This window comes from Zalophus californianus, chromosome 11 (genome assembly GCF_009762305.2).
Source record: "Zalophus californianus isolate mZalCal1 chromosome 11, mZalCal1.pri.v2, whole genome shotgun sequence".
NCBI classification, from domain to species: Eukaryota; Metazoa; Chordata; class Mammalia; order Carnivora; family Otariidae; genus Zalophus; species Zalophus californianus.
This window is the reverse complement of record NC_045605.1, coordinates 102,231,615-102,251,600: the sequence shown is the minus strand read 5'-3', so window position 1 is coordinate 102,251,600 and position 19,986 is coordinate 102,231,615. Positions and strand designations below refer to the sequence as shown.

General features: G+C 39.8%; 1 protein-coding gene across 2 annotated transcripts; it reads right to left on the bottom strand.

Annotated features, from left to right (window-relative positions):
- Positions 1-7,857: 7,857 nt before the first annotated feature.
- MS4A2 (membrane spanning 4-domains A2) lies at positions 7,858-17,834 on the bottom strand. 2 transcript variants are annotated; one of them, XM_027579775.2, is made up of 7 exons: positions 17,706-17,834; positions 16,336-16,459; positions 15,673-15,807; positions 13,714-13,770; positions 13,018-13,173; positions 12,562-12,660; positions 7,858-8,018 (listed from the first exon to the last, which is right to left on the bottom strand). In XM_027579775.2, exons 1-7 carry the CDS (start codon positions 17,765-17,767, stop codon positions 7,992-7,994), a joined length of 660 nt encoding a protein of 219 aa, XP_027435576.2. In that variant the 5' UTR covers positions 17,768-17,834; the 3' UTR covers positions 7,858-7,991. The 2 variants fall into 2 exon arrangements, with proteins under 2 accessions (XP_027435576.2, XP_027435575.2); XM_027579774.2 differs by lacking the exon at positions 7,858-8,018 and adding an exon at positions 11,114-11,680.
- Between the last annotated feature and the right edge of the window lie 2,152 nt (positions 17,835-19,986).

Genomic DNA, 19,986 nt, shown 5'->3' with positions numbered 1-19,986 from the left:
GTTTTTTTTTCTGTTTGTTTGTTTTTAACAGCACTTAGCACCTCAAAGAAAACCATGCAGATGGAAAATAAAGGCCATCAACTTGGAGGTAATATTTGCAAGATATATAAATTGCACAATATTAGCACATGCTACAGACTGAATGTTCGTATGCACTCAAAGAAAGATAGCTAAATGTCTCAGCCTCTTGCACTTTAAGTTGACAGTTCTGGGAGGTGTTTTACACACTTCTTGAAGGCACTTGGGTAATCGAATCCCAATTGCCCAAAATGGTGTATTTAACCATCTTGTTGTGGCTTTCCTTCTTTCCCATTTACTCTCCGCATTCCCTCTCACAGCTTTCTGAGCTGACCACCCAATAAACCATCTGCACTCAAGTCCTTATCTCACATGCTCTTTTTAGAGGAAGTGAGGAGAATGGAACCAGAGTGGCTCTATGAAGTACACCTTCTTTATCAGATTTTGGAAGTGAGTGTCTACACAATCATAATCATAAAGATTCCAGATTAGTGGAAATTATAACGATGATCTCTAGCATGAATGTCACTACTGAGACTCCAGCCAGCAGAGGGTAGGAATGCAGTCCATGTAGAAGAGAAAGTTTTGAGTTAAGCAGTTTTAGTGCTTTGAGCAATATGGGAAGATGATAATGATAAGGACTGTCGCATTGGCTGGTGATATTATCCTCATTAGAAACCTTAAAGAAAATGAATAAAATTCTTAGGTTAGTTAAATACCAACCTGATGCACACCATGGAAGTCACAAGGCTTCCTGTAAAACACTTACAAATACATATATTCTGCAGCCATAAAGCAGACTTTGTTGAAAATCAAGCACAAATTTTAAAATTTGAAAGTAATACAACTGCAAAGGACACTAGATATGCATTTTTAATAAGTCTTTTATTGTACTGTCAGAAACCTTAGTGAAGAAAACAATGGGTTGATGAGACTTGGAATGGGGATATGGTCGTGAAACTTGAATTCCCAGGTTTTCCTATATCCTGTGAACTGGCAGAGGCTTTCTTACTTGCTAGAGAAAAATCTTTCTCTTGCTTTTGCTGATGAGCTTGGAGAAGTGCAAGCATGATCCACTTTAAAAAATGTAAATTGGACTTCAAATGAAAACATCTGTTATTTGAAAGATGTTGATGTAGAAAAGGCTAGGCATAAAGAGTTTCAAATCATATTTCCAATAAAGGACTTGAATGAAGACTATACAAAGACCTCACAACTCAATAAGTAGAAAAGAAGCAATTCAGTTTAAAAGGAGGCAAAAGATTTGACTAGATCCTTGACCAAATAAACAAGTGATGGCATGAAAAGAGCCATCAAATCACAATGAGATTAATTCACGTCTATTAGTGTGGTAAAATGAAAAAGACTGACCATACCAAGTGCTGGCATTGAGGTGGGGAAACGGTATTTCATATACTGCTGGGAGGGATGTAAATGGTACAATCACTTTGGAAGCTACTTGGCAGTCTCTTAAACGTAAAGCATCTTTCATAGGACTGAGCCTTTCCACTTCTAGGTATTTTTTTTTAAAGATTTTATTTATTTATTCATGAGAGACAGGGAGAGAGAGAGAGAGAAGCAGAGGGAGAAGCAGGCTCCCAAGGAGCAGGGAGCCCGATGCGGGACTCGATCCCAGGACCCCGGGATCATGACCTGAGCCGAAGGCAGACGCTTAACCATCTGAGCCACCCAGGCGCCCTCCACTTCTAGGTATTTATCTAAGAGAAATTAAAGTTTGTGTCCATATAAAGGCTTGAACATGAAAGTTCATAATAGCTTAATTTGTCAAAGACCAAACCTGGATACAGTCCAAATGCCCATCAATAGGCAAATTGATTAACAAATTGTAGTAAATCCATGCAATGAAACACTACTCAGTACATGCAAAGACATGGATGACCATCAATATAAGTTTGCTAAGTGAAAGAAGCCCAACAAAAAGAGCACATAGTTGTCAAAAGAAATTACGCGTCTTAATACATAAAGGAAGACAGGCGAGAAAAATAACGTTGTTTTGCAGAGAGGTTCCTCTTTCTGGAATAATCCATGAGGTCAGCTTTTCCCACATAGGAAACAGAATTATCTTCAACACAATCACTGCAGACATTTAGAACCAATGTGTAACAATAACCATAAGAAAAGATTTTATATTTAGTGAGTGAATCTACTCCCCAAGACGCAAAGGTTGGGCCACACATTATGCATAGTACTATAGACCCACAAACGCAGTTGAACATTTTCACAGAGCATGGAAGAAAGACTGTCTTGAACCTATAGCCTACACTTTTCCCTTCCACACATGCCCAAACCCTCAAAGTTAGTAAAAGAGAGTCATCTGTGGAAACAGACATCTGCTTTCATGCTGGCATCTTGTTCCATCCTAAACTTCCCTGTTCCTGGTAGAAAAGAATATAAACTCATCCATAGAGGAAATGCAATATGCGTATAGGTCAACACCAAGCCCTTAGTAAAATGATCTGGAGTATGCATGTTGGCTTTTTTTAATGGAAACCAGGGGGGGTCCTTCTCATTTCATACCCTACTTTGTGTGAAAGGGGCTAGAAGACTGGGGCCAATACTTTCTAGATCCCTTAACAAGTGTTCTTGATGCAATTTATACTCTGCCAATAATACATGCTAGAATAAGATCTGGTAGGGGGAAAGAGACATACAAGTTATATACTTTTTTTTCTACATTGGCAGGAAGAGACATAAACACGTGCTTCAGCAAGCATGAGGGTTAATGGCAACGTTACTTTTCCTACTGGTCACTTGCCTCAGTGTTTTAGGGGAGCTGTGTGGCCAATGGTGGGGATTTCTGCAACTTCCTATCATGGGCAGCAGCAACCACATCTTGATTTACTGGAAACAGCTGTGACTGATAATAGGCCATGGCAGTGTCTTCCTGAATCTGATTCCCCAACAATGTCCAAAAATTATTTTTTAATCTTTAATTATGGCACAAAAAATACAACATAAAATTTACTATTTTAACCATTTGTAAGTACAGTTTCAGCACCATTAAATATATTCACATGGATGTGCAACAGCACTTACACTGTTTCTTGTTGCAAAACCAAAATTCTATACCCCTGAACAACTCATTTCCTACCCCCAGCCCCTGGCAGCCACCATTCGACTTTCCGTTTCTGTGAATTTGACTTCTTTAGATCCTCATCACAGTGAAATCATATAGCGTTTGTCCTTTTCGTGCTTGGCTTATGTTACTTAGCATAATGTCCCCAAAGTTCATCCACGTTGTACATTGGACAGGATTCCCTTCTTGTTTAAGACTTAATAATATTCCATTGTGTGTGTTTATATATTTTTTTCTTTATTAATTTGTCTGTTGATGAACATTTGGACTGTTTCCACCTCTTGGCTATTGTGAATAATGCTGCAACAAGCATGGGTGTGCAAATATTTCTTCCAGATCCTGCTTTCTGTGTATACCCAAGAATGGAATTGCTGGTTCAAATGGTAATTCTATTTTTTTATTTTTTGAGGAATGTCCATACTGTTTTCCATAGTGGCTACACCAGTTTACATTCCCATCAACAATGTAAAAGAGTGCCCTTTGTTCCACATCATTATCAACACTTATTATTTATTGTTTTTGTTTTTTTTTTAGGTGGCCGTCCTTTTTTTTAACTTAAATTCAATTAGCCAACATATAGTCCATCATTAGTTTTTGATATAATGTTCAGTGATTCATCAGTTGCATATAACACCCAGTGCTCATCACATCACGTGCCCTCCTTAATGCCCATCACCCAGTTACCCCATCCCCCCACCCACCTCCCTTTCCACAACCCTCAGTTTGTTCCCCAGAGTCAAGAGTCTCTCATGGTTTGTCTCCCTCTCTGATCCTAATCTACTATAGGTTTTTGCTTTGTGGTTACAATGAGACTTACATAAAGCATCTTACGGATAAAACAGATCATTTAAAGTTGACAGCAACTTAATTTCAATAGCATACAAAAGCTCCACCCACATACTCCCCTTATATTTTTGATGCCACAATTTACCTCTTTTAGATGGTTTATTTGTTAACAAATTATAGTGGCTATAGTTATTTTTAATATGATTTTCCTTAACCTCTATACTATTGTTAGTGGCTAACACACCATCTTGTTACAGAATCAGAGCTTCCAAAACTGATGGCATATTGACTTTACCACTGTGTGCTGTATACTTTCATGTTCTTAACTAACATTATTTTTTTATTCCAGCCTGCAGATCTGCTTTCAGCAATTCTTGCTAGGCAGGTTTAGTGGTGATGAACTCCTTCAGCTTTTGTATGTCTGGAAAAAAATCAGTATTTCAACTTCATATCTGAAAGATAACTTTGCTGTATACAGTATTCTTGGCAGGCAAGTTTTTTCTTTCAACACTTAGAATATGTCATTCCACTACCTCTTGGTCTGTAAGGTTTCTGCTGAAGAATCTCTTATTAACCTAATGGTGGTTTCTTTGTAGGGTGGGCTTTCTGCTGGAGTCCTAAAAGCAGTCAGCAGGAACTATGTCCCTTTCATGCCCTTTGATACTCTTATCTGTCACTTTCTTGATCTCCTCCATACCCCCAGTCATGGAGCCTCAAAACTCAGGGTGCTACAGGAAAGAAACAGTTTTCTCCAGCAGTGACCTGCACAGCTGTGGTAGCTGGGAACTCATTCATTGCTCCCACTTTTCTGAGAGAGAGAAAGAGAACGCCACCAGCTACTTCAGCCCCATGCTCTGCCTCCTCAAGGAAGGGACATCACTGGAAGTTCCTCTTTACCCTCTCCAGTGTGTCAAAACTTAGCATTTGTTTTGCTCAAACGGAGTGCTAGGCTTTCTCCTTGATGAGACTGGATTTCTACAAAGTCTCTCTCGCCAAGGAATGCCCAGATGAGCCCTCTCCTGGTTTTACCCTACTGAGGCCAAGGAGGGTTGTGGCCAGTTAGCAAGCAGCCCCTACCCAGATCTATCTGCCTGACACCAGAGGCACAGGTCAGCAAGACTCCTTCTGGGTCCCTTGGTGTATGGTGCTGAACCCCAGAGCTCCTGCAGAGGTACTTGTGTTCAGGGACAAATGCAGAATTATTTGTTTAAAAGGGGGAACAGGGACACCTAGGTGGCTCAGTGGGTTAAGCGTCCGACTCTTGATCTCGGCTCAGGTCTTGATCTCAGAGTTGTGAGTTTGGGCTCCACACTGGGCCCCATGCTGGGCATGGAGCTTACATACATGCATACATACATACATACATACATAAATGGAACAAAGAGGAGTGATGTCTTATGCTTTATGATGCTGATGTCACTCCAATGCTCCAAGTTTTCCACATAAGGAACAAATGACCAGTCACTCGGAAGATGACAGGACTCATTCATTCCACACTCCTCATAACCAAAAGAGGTAGTAGAGCCAGGTGGAAACAACATAGATATTAAATCCAGCTGGCTTTGGTTTAAATCCAAGCTCTAGCATTTACTGGCTAAGTTACCTTGGGTGAATTGGTTTTATTCTTGTTATATAAAGAAACTTACAGATTTTAAAGAGAGATATTGCTCACTTCAAAATTTGTTTTATGGATTAAAATGAACTAAGTCAAGGTAGGCTTCCAGCAGAAGGGTAGAGACCTAGTGGAAATTCAATTAACTTTAACTTTATTCTCTTTCTTCTTCCCCCATGAGAGTTCGAATTCCAGTTCAGCTTTTTAAAATTTAATTGTCGATTTCTTGTGGTACCTTCTCTGCAAGTGATACTGTTCCTCTGTGTTCTAACAGCATCTTCTATTCACCAAGGGACTCTTTCTTTCTTTTTCTCTCTTCCTATTTGAATATAAACTTCTGAAGGGCAGGATTCACAACTTATTTCTTATCTTCTGTTCTGTGATGGAGTAAAATGTCTGGAACCCAACAGGGGATCAGCCCTTATTCTGTTCTGTTACCATATCCATAGAATCCTGTTAGATAAAATATCAATCCATTTACAAGTGGCAAAAATGTGGCTTGAGGCTGGAAGTGACAGTTGTCTATCCTAGGATACTTGTCTCTGGAAAAGAAAAGTGCTGAAAACTATTACACCATGTAGAAAGCCATTCCTAACTCTCTCATAGACTAATTGCCAGCCCTCCTTCTGCCTGGCCTAAGTCTATCCCAGTGACCAAGTCCTCTTGGAAGCACGGGTCAGAATCCAACTCAAAAATATTATCTGGGGCCACCAAAGAACAAGAACAGGAAATGAGCTGTTCCATCTGGGTACCATTTTGGCACAGCTTAATGTTAGAGCCCAGAGTCTCCCTTGATTATCCATCCTTCTGTTTCTTGTGTTTGTTTCAGACTGAGGCTCTTGCACTGTGTTTTCCTAGCAGTTCATTCTTAATAGGTTGATAGTATGTATTAAGATATTTCTCATCACCCAAGAGAAATGTTTTTAGAAGTTTCCCAAAGCTCATCTGGTAGCATGTTTCTCTATGGCCTCTCCCCATCTACTTCTCTGCCTGTTTAGGGCTAAGACAGTACCATCCTCTAATGTACATTTCATGCATTTCAATTTACCTAGAAATATTCTATGTGAAGGCTGCTAATAATTATCTTCCCTGGTCCATTCCAGGGTCCCATACCCGCTTTCTCCAACTAGAAATGACAAGGTATAGGTGAATTTTGTCAAAGGCTTCTGAGAAGTTGGGACAGTGTCTCTTTTCCTAATTTCAGGTTCATGATTAGGCATCAATATTTGTGAATGCAAAAATAAGTACTAAACATCATTCTAGGCACTTGGCTACAGGATCTTTGAATATACACAATGAATTTTAAATAGTTGTATTTAATATATCCATTTAAGAAATAAGAAAAATAAACTAAGATAAAATTGCCCAGAGAGAGCTAGTATCTAATAGAGCTACTACAATTTGCTTCTGGTTATATTATATTCCAAAGCTCACATTCAAAACAATCCCTTTTCCTCAATGTCGTTCACCAAAACCCAGAGCGTCCCAGAGAGCAGGCGTCCCAGAGAGAAGTTGTTTGGGAGACACTGAGCACGCTAACTCCACAGTGAGTAGAGGTTTTCCAGGGGAGGAAGATGCTCGTGAAACACAGTGACTATCAATGGATTTACACTCTTGCATATATAAATTCACCTCAGCACTCTACATCAAGCTGAAATTATGAATACAGTACCCTCTTTAATCCGTGTTTTTGTAGGTGGACTCAAACTTCATAGAATAGGAATTATTTGGGAAATTTTATCTCTATGACAGTTTTCAGAAAGAAACCTTTGGTTAGCTTTTGTCAGAGGAGGTTAGAACAAATATTATCATCCCAGGTGCCTTACTAGGCCATACATCAACCAGCATCAAATAGCTCTGATTGCTGTTGCTATCCCAACCATAAACTTAATCATTGTGATTACCAAAAGCACGGGATATGGAAACAGAAAGATCAGTTGGAAATCTTCTGTTGCATTTTCAAGAACTTTCTGCTCATTTTCAGAGAAACTGAGGTCCACAAAGGGAGAAGATTGTTCTGAGTTTATATAACACAGCAAATAAATTAGGGTCAGAACCAACTTGTAAAATGAGATTGATGATCACAGTTTCTTTTACACTTAATCCCATCATTTATTGGCAAGAGGTGGCTGACAATTGCTCTTAAAACTGTTTTCTGTCTAGAGGATTATTTATAGATTGTTCCATTTGATAAAACATTGATCAAAAAGGAGGACTCACAAACTGTTCTTGGTCCTGGGCATCACTGAACTGATGCTTTGATTCTCTGTTACTCTTGGTCAGACCCTTACCCTCATACACAAACACAAACACAGACCGGAAATCAACTTAAAGTATTCCAGTTTATTGCACAAATACTAGTAATTGAAGCTACATCAAGAAGATCACAAGTACACAAACAATAAATGATCATATACTGCATCATGGGGTAAAGTGGTTACGGAGCAAGAAATGAAGGCTGGATGAACAGGTGTGCCATCAGGCAGTCTTCATGGAGAAGATGACCTTTAAGTTGAAATTTTTAGAGAGTTAATTTGAAGGAATGCATGTGTGAAGAACAGGCCAGTTCTGTGCTCAGTGTATGCCTGAAGTGGGCACGTGATAAAAGGCAGGCAGGGGCAGGAAGCTCTCAGAATAAGACAAAAATTGTGTTGTATATCCAGGAAAGATATAGTCAACAATTTGGTTAAAATATGAATTGAGTGGGAGAAAGAGTGCTAATGTATGGTACCGTTGTAAAGATAAACTGGATGCATTTCTAGAGGCCCTGGTAGACCAGCCTTAGGGGTTTAAATGGGAATGTATATGCCACAAAAGTGATGTGATCCAGAATGGGACTATCGCTTAGCAGCAACACAGTGAAAGGGTATATTTTTATGCTGCTATCAAATTTTGAGAAACATAATTTTATTTCAGAAAAATGAAAGTAGAGCAGCACCTAGGTGGCCCAGTCAGTTAAGCATCTGCCTTCAGCTCAGGTCATGATCCCAGGGTCCTGGGTGTTGGGCTCTCTGCTCAACAGGGAGCCTGCTTCTCCCTCTCCCTCTACCTGCCGCTCCCCAGGCTTGTGCTCACTCGCTCTCCCTCTCTCTCTCTGTCAAATAAATAAATTTTTAAAAATCTAAAAAAAAGAAAGGAAGGAGGAAAAAGAAAAATGAAAGTAGAAAACCTGAGGTACTGGGTTAGATAAGCATACCAAGTATGTGGTTATGTGATCACTTTCATAGTCTGGGGAAGTTAATATCTTCCTGTCGCTTTCTAATTTTGGCGCTCTAAGTACATAAAACATAATTATTTTATTAATGACTTGTGAATATAACCCCAAGATGATTTTTCAGGCTTTCCACAGGACTTGTCTGTTTACCCTAAGATGTGAACTACTTTTTCCTCCTCTTAATAACGAATACAGCAAGAGCAACATAAACATTTTGCTTATTTTTCTTCATGACTTGCTACTCGCCATCTACTTTCTGACTTCTCATATCACATACTCTCTTACTAAATGCCTCTGCAAATGTTTTATTCACTTACTTACCACCATGCCCTGGTTCAAATTTCTCTGCTCCTCTGCCATTCATTCACTGTTGCTGTTGGCTCTGCCCCATCTCCATGCCTCCCCTGGAGGCAGACTTCTCTCTCACCCACGCTGGGGGCAAGACTTCTCTTGTAGACTTTTCTCTTGCCCACGTGATGGTGAGTTATTCTCTCTTTATTGGACCTTTCTCTACTTTGAGCTGCCTGCTGTCTACCGCTTCACAGTGCACTTTTCTGATAATTCTCGTAACTTCTATGCTAGATTTGTTTTTCCTCTTTTTTTCCCTGTGATTATAGGTATGTGAAGGTTAACTTGGCTTCCCTTTTATCTCAAAATAATTCAGAGTGTTAAACTGCTTCATTTAATGATGAGCTCTCTCATAATGACACCAAATTTCATCTTTCCCGAACCTCTGTATTGGACACTGTCAGGCTCTCTCCATTGCATTTCTCTTTGGTCACCTAAAAATGAAAGTCTGAGACTGAGCTTAATTTAGGTCTATCTGTGCTCCTCTCTCAATAATTCATATTTCTGACTTCCTATCAGTTCTTTCAACCTTAGCAGGTGTCCTCCTTTGACCAATTGCTTGTCTAACTTTAACCTTTATTTCAACTTAACAAGATCTACCAATTCCTCTTTCACTCAGTGTTTTAGATATGACCATTTCTCTCCATTCCCACTAATTCCCTTTTAGTTCAGGTCTTCATAATTTATTTTCATTTCACATTCCTCATTAAATGATCTTTCCATGCATGGTTTTCCTGTTTTCACCCACCCACCTCACCAGATACTGAGTAACTTAGTAAAACTCCCCACTGCCCACTCATCAATCTCCAAACATTATTGAACAAATTGTGTCAGTGAATGTGCTGGTGATTCAGGAAATAATACAGATTTTTTATGAGACTTTGTGTCTTTGAAAAAATTATCATTAAAGGGATGTAAAATGTATGCATGTGGAAAGTTATACTTAGTGTAAGTTGTGTGTGTGTGTGTCTGTGTGTGTGTATTTGGTTTGAAAAATTCATCATCTAGAGAGAACAATCTTGACTAGAAAACCCTAAAGAATGAGGTGGGACTTAAGGAAGAGATTAAACAAAGAAGAAATTTAAGCAAGCACAAAAGAGAGGGCAGAACGTTTCAAGCCAGGGTGCTGATGTGAGATGGTCAAGCACGAAGCATATTAAAGAGAAAGTTGAAGTGAAATGAGAGAGTGGGGTCATTAAAGTTAGTCTTAATTTAGTTGTGTGTGTGTGTGTGTGTGTGTATGTGTGTGTGTTCCCACCACAAATCCTGGCAGGTAAATTATTTCCAATATCCTGGCAGGTAAATTATTCCTAATAACTTAATTTCACAGATCAGAAAAGCCAGATCAAGTAAAAAAATTAAATAACTTGCCACAACTAATAAGCAATAGGCTTGGGGTTTCAATGCATTTTATAAGATTGATGATCCTTCAACATTCCGTGTTGGATTCTCCATATAAGATCACACATAAGCAGGAAGCATCCATTGATAAGCTGGTAGGATAAACATCCACCAAAATGATTAATACAAACCTGCAGGATTCTATTCAAATCTCCATCTGACTGTCCTCCTAATGCTAAATATCTGCCAATTTGGTCTCCTTATCACCTCAAAATTCACTTCAGAGTAATTTCTTTCTCCTTGTCTACTCTACTTCTCGCCTGACCTCGTGGGATACCCTCCCAGAATGTTCACCCATTCACTTCGTAAGTACACTTTGAGCTCCCATGATGAGGGGAACTGGGAAACACAAGGTGAAAGACACAAGTGTGGGAAATTTCAAACACGTAATTTGTCCTCAGTATATGTTTCCTGCACGGGCTTTGCCTTCTAGGTGCTTATAGTCCAGTAGTGGGACATATATCATGCACATGTGTAGCTCTTTTGAACTCTGAAAAGGGCTAAGAGCCAAACATGATCAAACTGTCAAAGGCTTTTTTTTTAGATTATTTATTTATTTGTTTATTTATTTATTTATTAGATCAAGAGAGAGATGGAGTGGGAAATGGGACAGAGGGAGAGGGAGAGAAAGAGAATCACAAGCAGACTCCCCACTGAGCGAGGAGCCGGACATGGGGCTTGATCTCATGCCTCATGACACCATGACCTGAGCCAAAATCGAGTGTGACACTTAACCGACTGAGCCACCCAGGTGTTCCAAAACTGTCAAAGTTTAACTCAGTGCTCAACCAACCTTCCACTTTTTCCTTTATTTGCACGGTTATAGGCACAAAGCAAATGCTTGCTGATTACATGTTGACTTCCCACAAAAGTTGCTGTATGAGACAGCAATAGAAAACAAGAAAAATAGGAGTCTATCACATATCCACAAATGGGGGGGCAGTGTAGGTGAACAGAAACAAAAGACAGAATATTAACCTCTGGAGAATAAATCCTAATACAAAACTGGCAGATCATAGAATCGAAATTTTGCTGGTAGCCCCTTAAACAAAAATTCTGTTCTAGACCCTTTGCTGTGAGTCAGAATGTTCTGAAGACATGATTCTTACGAATCAGCGGGAGAAGATGCCTCCACTTTGTCTTCCAACTCACTGTAAATTGGTGAATATATGTTTAATTCTTCATAAAGACGATCTTCTGCAATCTGATGAGGGAAAAATGATTTAATATCAGTCACCAGGAATTTTCCACCACTAGACGACTCATTTGCGAGACCTAGCTCAGCTCTTTTTGCCTTTCTGAGTCTCATACTCTTCCTCATTATACCATAATTATTCCCTCCATCTCCAACAAACCAAGCCAGTCTGGCTGGCCAGTCGGCCCAGAAGAAATTATGTCCATCAATAACAAGTTGGTGAGACTATTCTGTGTCTGAACTTGGGTATATCTGATGTCTTATTTATCTTCGGAGGAAAGCAATCAAAAAAGGCCACCAGACTTGAATGCTTCAGGCAAGTGGACAGATGGAGAGAGTGTGTATCATCTGGAAGATTGGAGTAAGTGTATACACTTCAAGTATTGGTGATTCTTTTTCATACATCAAAGGTATAATGGATGGGTAAGGCAAGTGGAAATGCAGCTGGTTGCCGTGAATTAGAAAGGAAAGAAAACTGAGGCTTCAGAGCAAATATGAAGGTAAAAGCCAAGGAAAAGGAGAGAGCAGGAACAAATATAAGGGAACTATTGGGGAAGAGAAAATAAGCCCAGATACCTGAGGGTTTCCATCATACGCTACCTGCATATTTGTCTCTCATGCTCAACACACTTAGAAGCACAGCTGCATTTTCTAAAATTATGAAGATTCCACTTTCCTAACCCTCATTCATGGGGCTATACCATGAGATTTGTGCTCTTATGAGTGGAAATTGTGATTTTAAAGTAAGAGATTTGGAAATCAAAATACTGAAACATGGACAAAAAATTTTCCAGAAGAAATGTTCCATGAAAACCAAGCTGTATTTTTAAGTGATGAAACTCAAATTCTTCAGCTTGTCATTCAGGATTGAGTATCAGGCCTCTACCTACCTTGTTCCCTTGGACTACTTCTCCAACCCCATAGATTATGAGGGACACAGCACTGCAAAATCCCAGAATGGTGAGAAACAAGATCATTGCCACAATTTCCTGTCGAACAATAACCAACAAGACAAGTAGAGTCACAAGGTAGATACCCTGAAAGTGTGTTCCTTTATAGCAGCCCCTGATTTTATCACCATTTCATCCCCCGCCCCCACGTGATCAGTCCCAGTGAAGCGACACACACACACTGGAAAGCCACAAAATTGTTCGAGGCAGGTGACTCCAACCTCGCAGAATTCAGCTGGGGAGGGGGCGGTGGCCAGCATCTCTGTGCATGAACCCCCAGAACACTACATTATAGGATAGAGGTTACAGCAAAGGATGATGTTCATGGAAAAGGAAAAGAGGGCTCTTACTTAAGAGTGGGACCCAGATCTTAACCTTCGCACAAGAAATACATACAGTGGAAAAACAAGCCATAAAGCAGAAGTCCTCTCTATAAGCTTCCTGGCAGCTGTAGATATAAGCCAAGCTCCTCTTCACGTTGACCATCAGGATGAAGATTCCTATCCCAGCAGCTATGCTGCTGACGGTGTTGGCCCCCAGGGTTCCCCACACCTGATGATGAAGAGCAACACTCAGACCTGAGCCTCCACCTGCTAGTGCATTCAATAGGCCTGTCTGCATTTTTACAGCTGGTTGCACCCAGTAAACTTTGCATTGGTTCAAAGTGTAAATTAAAGCAAGGATACCTTGGAAACATAGTCATTGTTTAATAAGCATCTATAATCTTCTTGCTAGGACTATGTTCAGAAAGACTCACATGGACACACATCATCTCTGCTTAAACAATCTCCTTAATCAGAAACAAATCATCTATCTGATCATGTGATTGTACTTACAAGGACAAGGCCCAGTGTGAGGATATTTTTTAAACAAGTGCCAAGGTAGTTATATTTTATTGTTTTCTAAAAAAGCTGATATTTTAATGATTATGTTTTTAATGATTATATCCAACACAAAATAGGTTGAAAAATAAACCCCACATATCCACGTTCACTCATAATATGGGATATGATGACATGTCTCTCTCAAAACTCCTAAAATTCCATCTTTCTTATCTTCTCAAGGATGGATAAAGACAGAATGGCAACTCACCAGATAAGTAGCGTGTTTCTTTTCAGCCATAATTGGCAAAAACCCAGAAATAGTAAACTGTACAAAAGGAAGGGGGAAGAGCACAGTGAGTCGTGGACCTTTATTTCTCCTTCAGCCCAATCCTCCAAATATAAGGTAAAGTTGTGGGTACTCTATAAAGCTATGTATTCATATTCCCCAGAAGCCCACTATTTTCTTATTCTTATTTACTATAGAGTGCTTCTCAATGTTAAATGTGCATATGAATCATGTGACGGTCTTGTTAAAACACAGATTCCTTTTTTTTAGTTGAAGTATAGTTGACACACAATGCTATATTAGTTTCAGGTGTACCGCATAGTGATCCCACAAGTCTATCCATTACACTATGCTCACCACAAGTGTGGTTACCATCTGACCCCATACAACACTATTATAACACCATTGACTGTATTTCCTATGTTGTGCCTTTTATCATTGTGACTTATTCATTCCATAACTGGAAACTTGTATCTCCCACTCCCCTCACACATTTTGCCCATCCCCCTAACCTCTTCCCCTCTGGCAACCACCAGTTTGTTCTCTGTATTTATGGGTCCGTTTCAAAATGAAGACTTTTATTTAGTTGATCCTGGAGGGGGCTTGAGATTCTTCATTTCTACCAGCCTCCCAGGTAATGCTGACCCTGACAATCCATGGGTTACTTTCAGGGTAGCAAGGTCTAGCAGACCTGGTACTTGACTGTTAAAAAATTACTCTAATTTGTTGTAATTATTTGGTTGTATGGGCATCCTGTGTGTTAGAGTGTCAGCTCCTTTGGGCAAGAAACGTGTGTTTGTGGCATGTATATCTCAAGTCTGACATATGTCATATAGACATATAGTAATTACAAAAATGTACATGGGAGAAGATTTATTGAAAATATAAATCGATAGCACAAATTCAAAACAATTTCAAAGTTTCAGAGTGTATGATGGGTTGAGAGACACCTAATAAGCTAAGTGTATGGAATGAAGAACAGTAGAGAGAAGGGTCAAATAAAATATGGCAGAGGTTCAAGGAAAGTCGTGAACAGGTAAGTGACCTGATAAGTCCTAAGTATTTAACAGAGTGCCAAGCCAATGAGATACTGTTTAGAGTTAAAGTATGTCCTTGTGAATGAAATGTTGATACAAAAACCAGCATGGATTAATCAAAAATAATTATGCTGAGTGAAGGAAGACAGAGTGTAGAGAGAATATGCTGTATAATTCTCTTTATATAAAATCCTAGAAAATCCAAACTAACCTAAAGTGATGGAAAGCAGATCAGTGATTGCTTAAGGATGGAAAGACAAGGAACAGAGGGAGGGATTACAAAGGGGTGCAAGGAAGTTTTTGGAGGTGATGGATATGTTCATTATATTGATCTGATAGTGTTTGCACAGGTGTACACAGGTGTCAAAATGTATCAAATTTTAGACTTTAAATATGTGCAATTTATTGCATGTCAATTACACATCAATAAAGCTATATATTTTTGTGTCTCATTCAGTCATCTAGTTTAGAAACAGCACAGTGATTAAAGGAGATACAATGAGAAAGCACCTAAAAGAGTTTCTAGGACATAATAGCTGCTCATCAGATGTCTTTGACCTCATTTGACCTTGTTCTCCTCACCTCCTCAGTCACTTCCCCCTGCCTTTATGAAGATAACTTGATTGATAAATAGTGTTAGGGATATTTTTCTGGAATTGGATTCTGAAAGTTTAAATTCATTTTTTATTAGCTAAATGTCCCTTGGGCAATCCATTTAACTTTTATCAGTCTCAGGTTTCTTATCTGATGAAAGTGTGCTAACATGTTTAACCTAAGTGCTTTGTAAACTGCAATATGTTTATACACTCTAAATACTGGAATAAATAATTGGTTAGACCTGACCTAGACAAGAGAAAAGCTATGTGCAGTGTTATTTCAGAAGCAATTGTAGATATTTACTCACAAACACTGCTCCCCAGAATGGGTAGCCTGCTTTAAATGATGAAAAAACGTCTTCCTTAAATTCTGAAATATTGATCACGGAGAAGACAATCGTTCCAAAACAAAGACATATCAAGCCAACCAGAATTTGTGTTACCTGTAAAAAATGCATATGTTCTATAGAATAAGAAGGTATTTTCCCAAGATTTCATCAACTTCCTTATGACTGAGGCCAAACATGAGAAATTGCTTTGGGGTTTTAGGCAATCCTGAGACGGAATTCAAACGCAATATTTTCCAGTATCATCAGGCCGCTCTAAGAATGGATACAGGCATAACCTAATGCAGGAATGACCAATACATTTCTCATGTAACTTTATTTACATAGTCATGGTGGACAACAATAATTGTTCTTTCCATCGAAGTGCAGACAAAACTTATTAATTGGATATTAATGATATTAATCCACCAGCAACTGACCAGAGTTGGCAGATCCTATTTGCCATTCTTATCCTAGTCTTCATGAGGAAATGCTTCTCTCTACTCAACTGGGCCCAGTGTCACCTCTTCATCTGCCAGGTTTCTCATGCCTCATGAATCCAAGTGGGGAAACTGTTCATGCACCTAAATACTCTTTTCCTAGAGCCAGTCCTACTCTGGTTGAGGTTGGAAGATGCTCACTCACCCCCAGAAATTCCAGCTCCCTCTTCAAAAATAGCAACCATGTATGGCATGGTGGGGATGAAGCAGCCTTCTCCAGTAAGGGATTTTCATGGAGAGATACTTCTGAAAGTTCAATTTCAGGTGCACTGTGAAGTTTAAACAGAAATTCGACCATGAGAAAATTCCCTCTCTCTGTGAAAAGTTCTCAACTGACAGAAAGGCAGGATCTTAATTGTTTATTTTTTCAAAAATGATCTTGCAATTAAAATCTTCATTGAAATGTGTAAGAAGCTGAGGCTCAGAGGGTCCAAGTTTGTGACCAAGATCACTGTCTAGCCAGTGATGGAGATGAACAAAATGGAACAAAAAATGAACCAAGTCCTAATCCAGGGTTACTACGCCAAGTTCTTTCCCAGTGATCTATGCTAATGAGTAAAAATAAAAACAGGCACATTTACCTATGTATCTCTCAGTCTTTTTAACACAGAAATGTACCTGAATATATTTTGTCAATGACACGCTCAACTTCATGTGCACAAAGGAACGGCTCTGAAGGTTTGGTTCAATCTCTATTCCTGCTTTCATCCTCAGAGGAGGCTAAATGGAAATACTGTCCCTTCTAAAACTTTGGGATATACTTAATATTTGGCAATGATATTCAATCCAATATTGATTCCCAAAGTTCTGTCATTCAGCCTCTCCTAAACACTTTAAAAGGAAAGTCTTAATAAGATGTTTGTCTTCAGCATGCAAAGGAAAACAGAATCATGCACCTCTACCAACCTCACTCATGAATATTTCCCCTCTAAAGAATGGGGCAGGATCCCACAGCTTGAGGTTCACAAAGAGTAACCAATAAGGAGCCCTAGGTCATGTTGAAAAGTTTCCCTTAACATACATCAGATGCAGAGGCAAGAAATCTCAATCGGTAGTACGAACTCCCCTACCCCAATCCCAGAATATGAGCCCCTGCTGCGAAAAAACTGAAGTTATTTCCAGTCACAAGCTGAGTAAAAACCTTCCTCCCTATCACCCAGAGAGAACTACTGGCAAAGTATAGCAAAGAGCTTCTTTATACTCTTTTTATTTTAAGATTTATTTATTTGACAGAGAGACAGGGAGAGAGGGAACACAAGCAGGGGGAGTGGGAGAGGAAGAAGCAGGCTTCCCGCTGAGCAGGGGGCCCGATGTGGGGCTCGATCCCAGGACGCCAGGATCATGACCTGAGCCGAAGGCAGACCCTTAATGACTGAGCCATCCAGGTGCCCCTATACTCAATATATTAATTAAACCAGATGGGTCTGTGCCTAAATCCATGAACTGACATCTCCCCAGCACTGTGACTATCTCTGGCCCGCTGGGAAAAGGAAAAAAACCGTAGCTTGTACTTACCTGGAGGGCCCTTGTGGGTTTGGGAGAGCAAGACCTGCTCTGCTACTATTTTCTGGGTCCATTTCTTCATCAGTTGAGCTGTCCACCGGTGAGGAATGTTGTTACGGTGAGCCTTGGTGGGCTTCCTCCTGCAGTGTGCTCCACATGGGCAGTTAACATGGGTTGGCTCATGACACTGATGACTATCTTCATACTTAAGACATTTGTCAGATAAGTTTCCCAGCTGATTAAGAGCAATAGGGTTTTTCGTTTGTTATTTTTTTAGAATGAAGAACAAAATCAAGGACTGAACAGGGAGTAGTATGAAATGTAGACATTTGAGACTCCTGGAGAATAAATCTGCCTGAGCCCAGCACAGTTTACAGAACCAACAAATGAGACAGTTTAGTGGAGATTGAGAAGGTGAGAGAGAATTGCAGAACAGAAAGAGATGTTCTTCCTTTCTGGAGCTTTCTCTACTTGACCATTTCTGTATCAGAAGTTTCCCAAAGGTACCTCTGGAAACCTGTCTTCCTTCTTTAAGGCATAGGTGGCTTCACACATAATCTAGGGCTGAAGCACTACTAGTGAGTGTGTCTTAGCCTCTGAATCTCTGGATTTGTCTCTGACTTCAATATTTATTGTCTTTTTCTCTCTCTTCCTGTCTTTTGGACATGATTTATATGGCTCTCTGCAGCAGATGGGCTCAGAGACTGGACAGGAAGAATGCTCTGAGCCACTCCTGATAGAGTGTGGGAGCTAAGTGTTCACACAAAAGACTCCCTGGACTGCTAAACATTACACAGACTCTCTGCTGCTTTGATTTTTGTGATGGCAAGGATGTGGCCATGAAGCACCGAGGGGCATGAACTTGATAACAAATCCTATGAGTAGATCTAAGCAGCATTGGACGGAGCCCTGTATCTAAATTAGGGTCAGAGCTTAACTGACGTGTTCATCTTAATAGCATAACAAGCTAAAAAAAAAAAAAATGAATACATGGCAAAATTAATACGCAGGTGAGATTCACAGATTTGGGATTATTTTATTTCAGTTTAATTATAGACATACCCCTGAGTGGCTCTTCCTTCAACTGTAAGATACTCCAAATTGCCCCTCTAGTCACCTGTATTGTCTCTCTGGGATGTGATGAAACTTCTCCTCATTCTCCAGGAAACTAAGGTATGTGTGTGAACAGAGCACATTAAAAGATATATGAGCATACCTTTCAAGACAAAAATGTATTAAGCCATGTGCCATCTTCCCACCGTGTCTTTGGGAACTTGTGGACTGAACCAATGTGTTATCGAAATTAAGGAATAAAACTTCTTTATGTACACATTCATCCAAAAAGGACTTCGGTCTCTAGGTCAGGCACTTCTCTGTCACTGAGCATGCAGAGGTGGATACCATGGTACCAGCCCTTGTCCTGCTCACTCTCACAAGCTAGAAGACTAGGTCAGAGACAAATGAAGTCACGTTACTAATATTTCAGACGCTCCTGGAACACACAGGAAGATGTAACAATTCTACCTGCTAAAGGGTGTGCAGAATTCAAGGAAGAGATTCCCTGAGAAAGTATCATGTAAGCCAGGACTTAAAATCATGCCGTCAAGGGTTTTCATCTGCAGAATGAGACCACATCTGCTGGCAAAAGTCCTGAGGAAATGCCCGTTGGTGGTGTTTTCTGGGAGCATGTAATAGTGCATTGTGTGTGCAGCAAATTAAGAAATTAAGCTTGAGGTTTAGACAGAAAACAAAGGGAGGATGGTCTTTGGCGTTTGGACATGTTACTGTTTTGTGAGAATTTTCAATAGAAACTTGCAAAATGCAAACCAGAAACTCAGATATATCTTATGGCCCCTAACTTGCTTCATACCCTGGTTTCACCAGCACCTCCTTCTGCCCCTCTTGAGATGCTTACCCAATCCTGTACCCACATTTGAGCCCTTAGAACATGTGGTGTTGTCTTTCACAATTGTGAACATTGAAAGATATGCCAATATGACTTTTTTTTTTTTGGTGGAGGCAAGATTATCAAGATGAGTTTTAATCATGCTTCTGTCAGAAAGAAAGAGATAATAGAGTGATCATTTCCTGCACCACAGGGCGTGTATATCCATCCAGCAGTGCATTTGCACATGCTTTCCATCAGCACACCTTCGTTCCACAAGCAGTTTCTTCTCTCAGTACACACTGGACTTATTCTTCCAAACTCAGATTTGCTTTCAGATCCCATCTGAACAATTGTTTTCTCCGACTGAACGCTCAATTTGCTTAAAATAAATATGCACCAATTTTC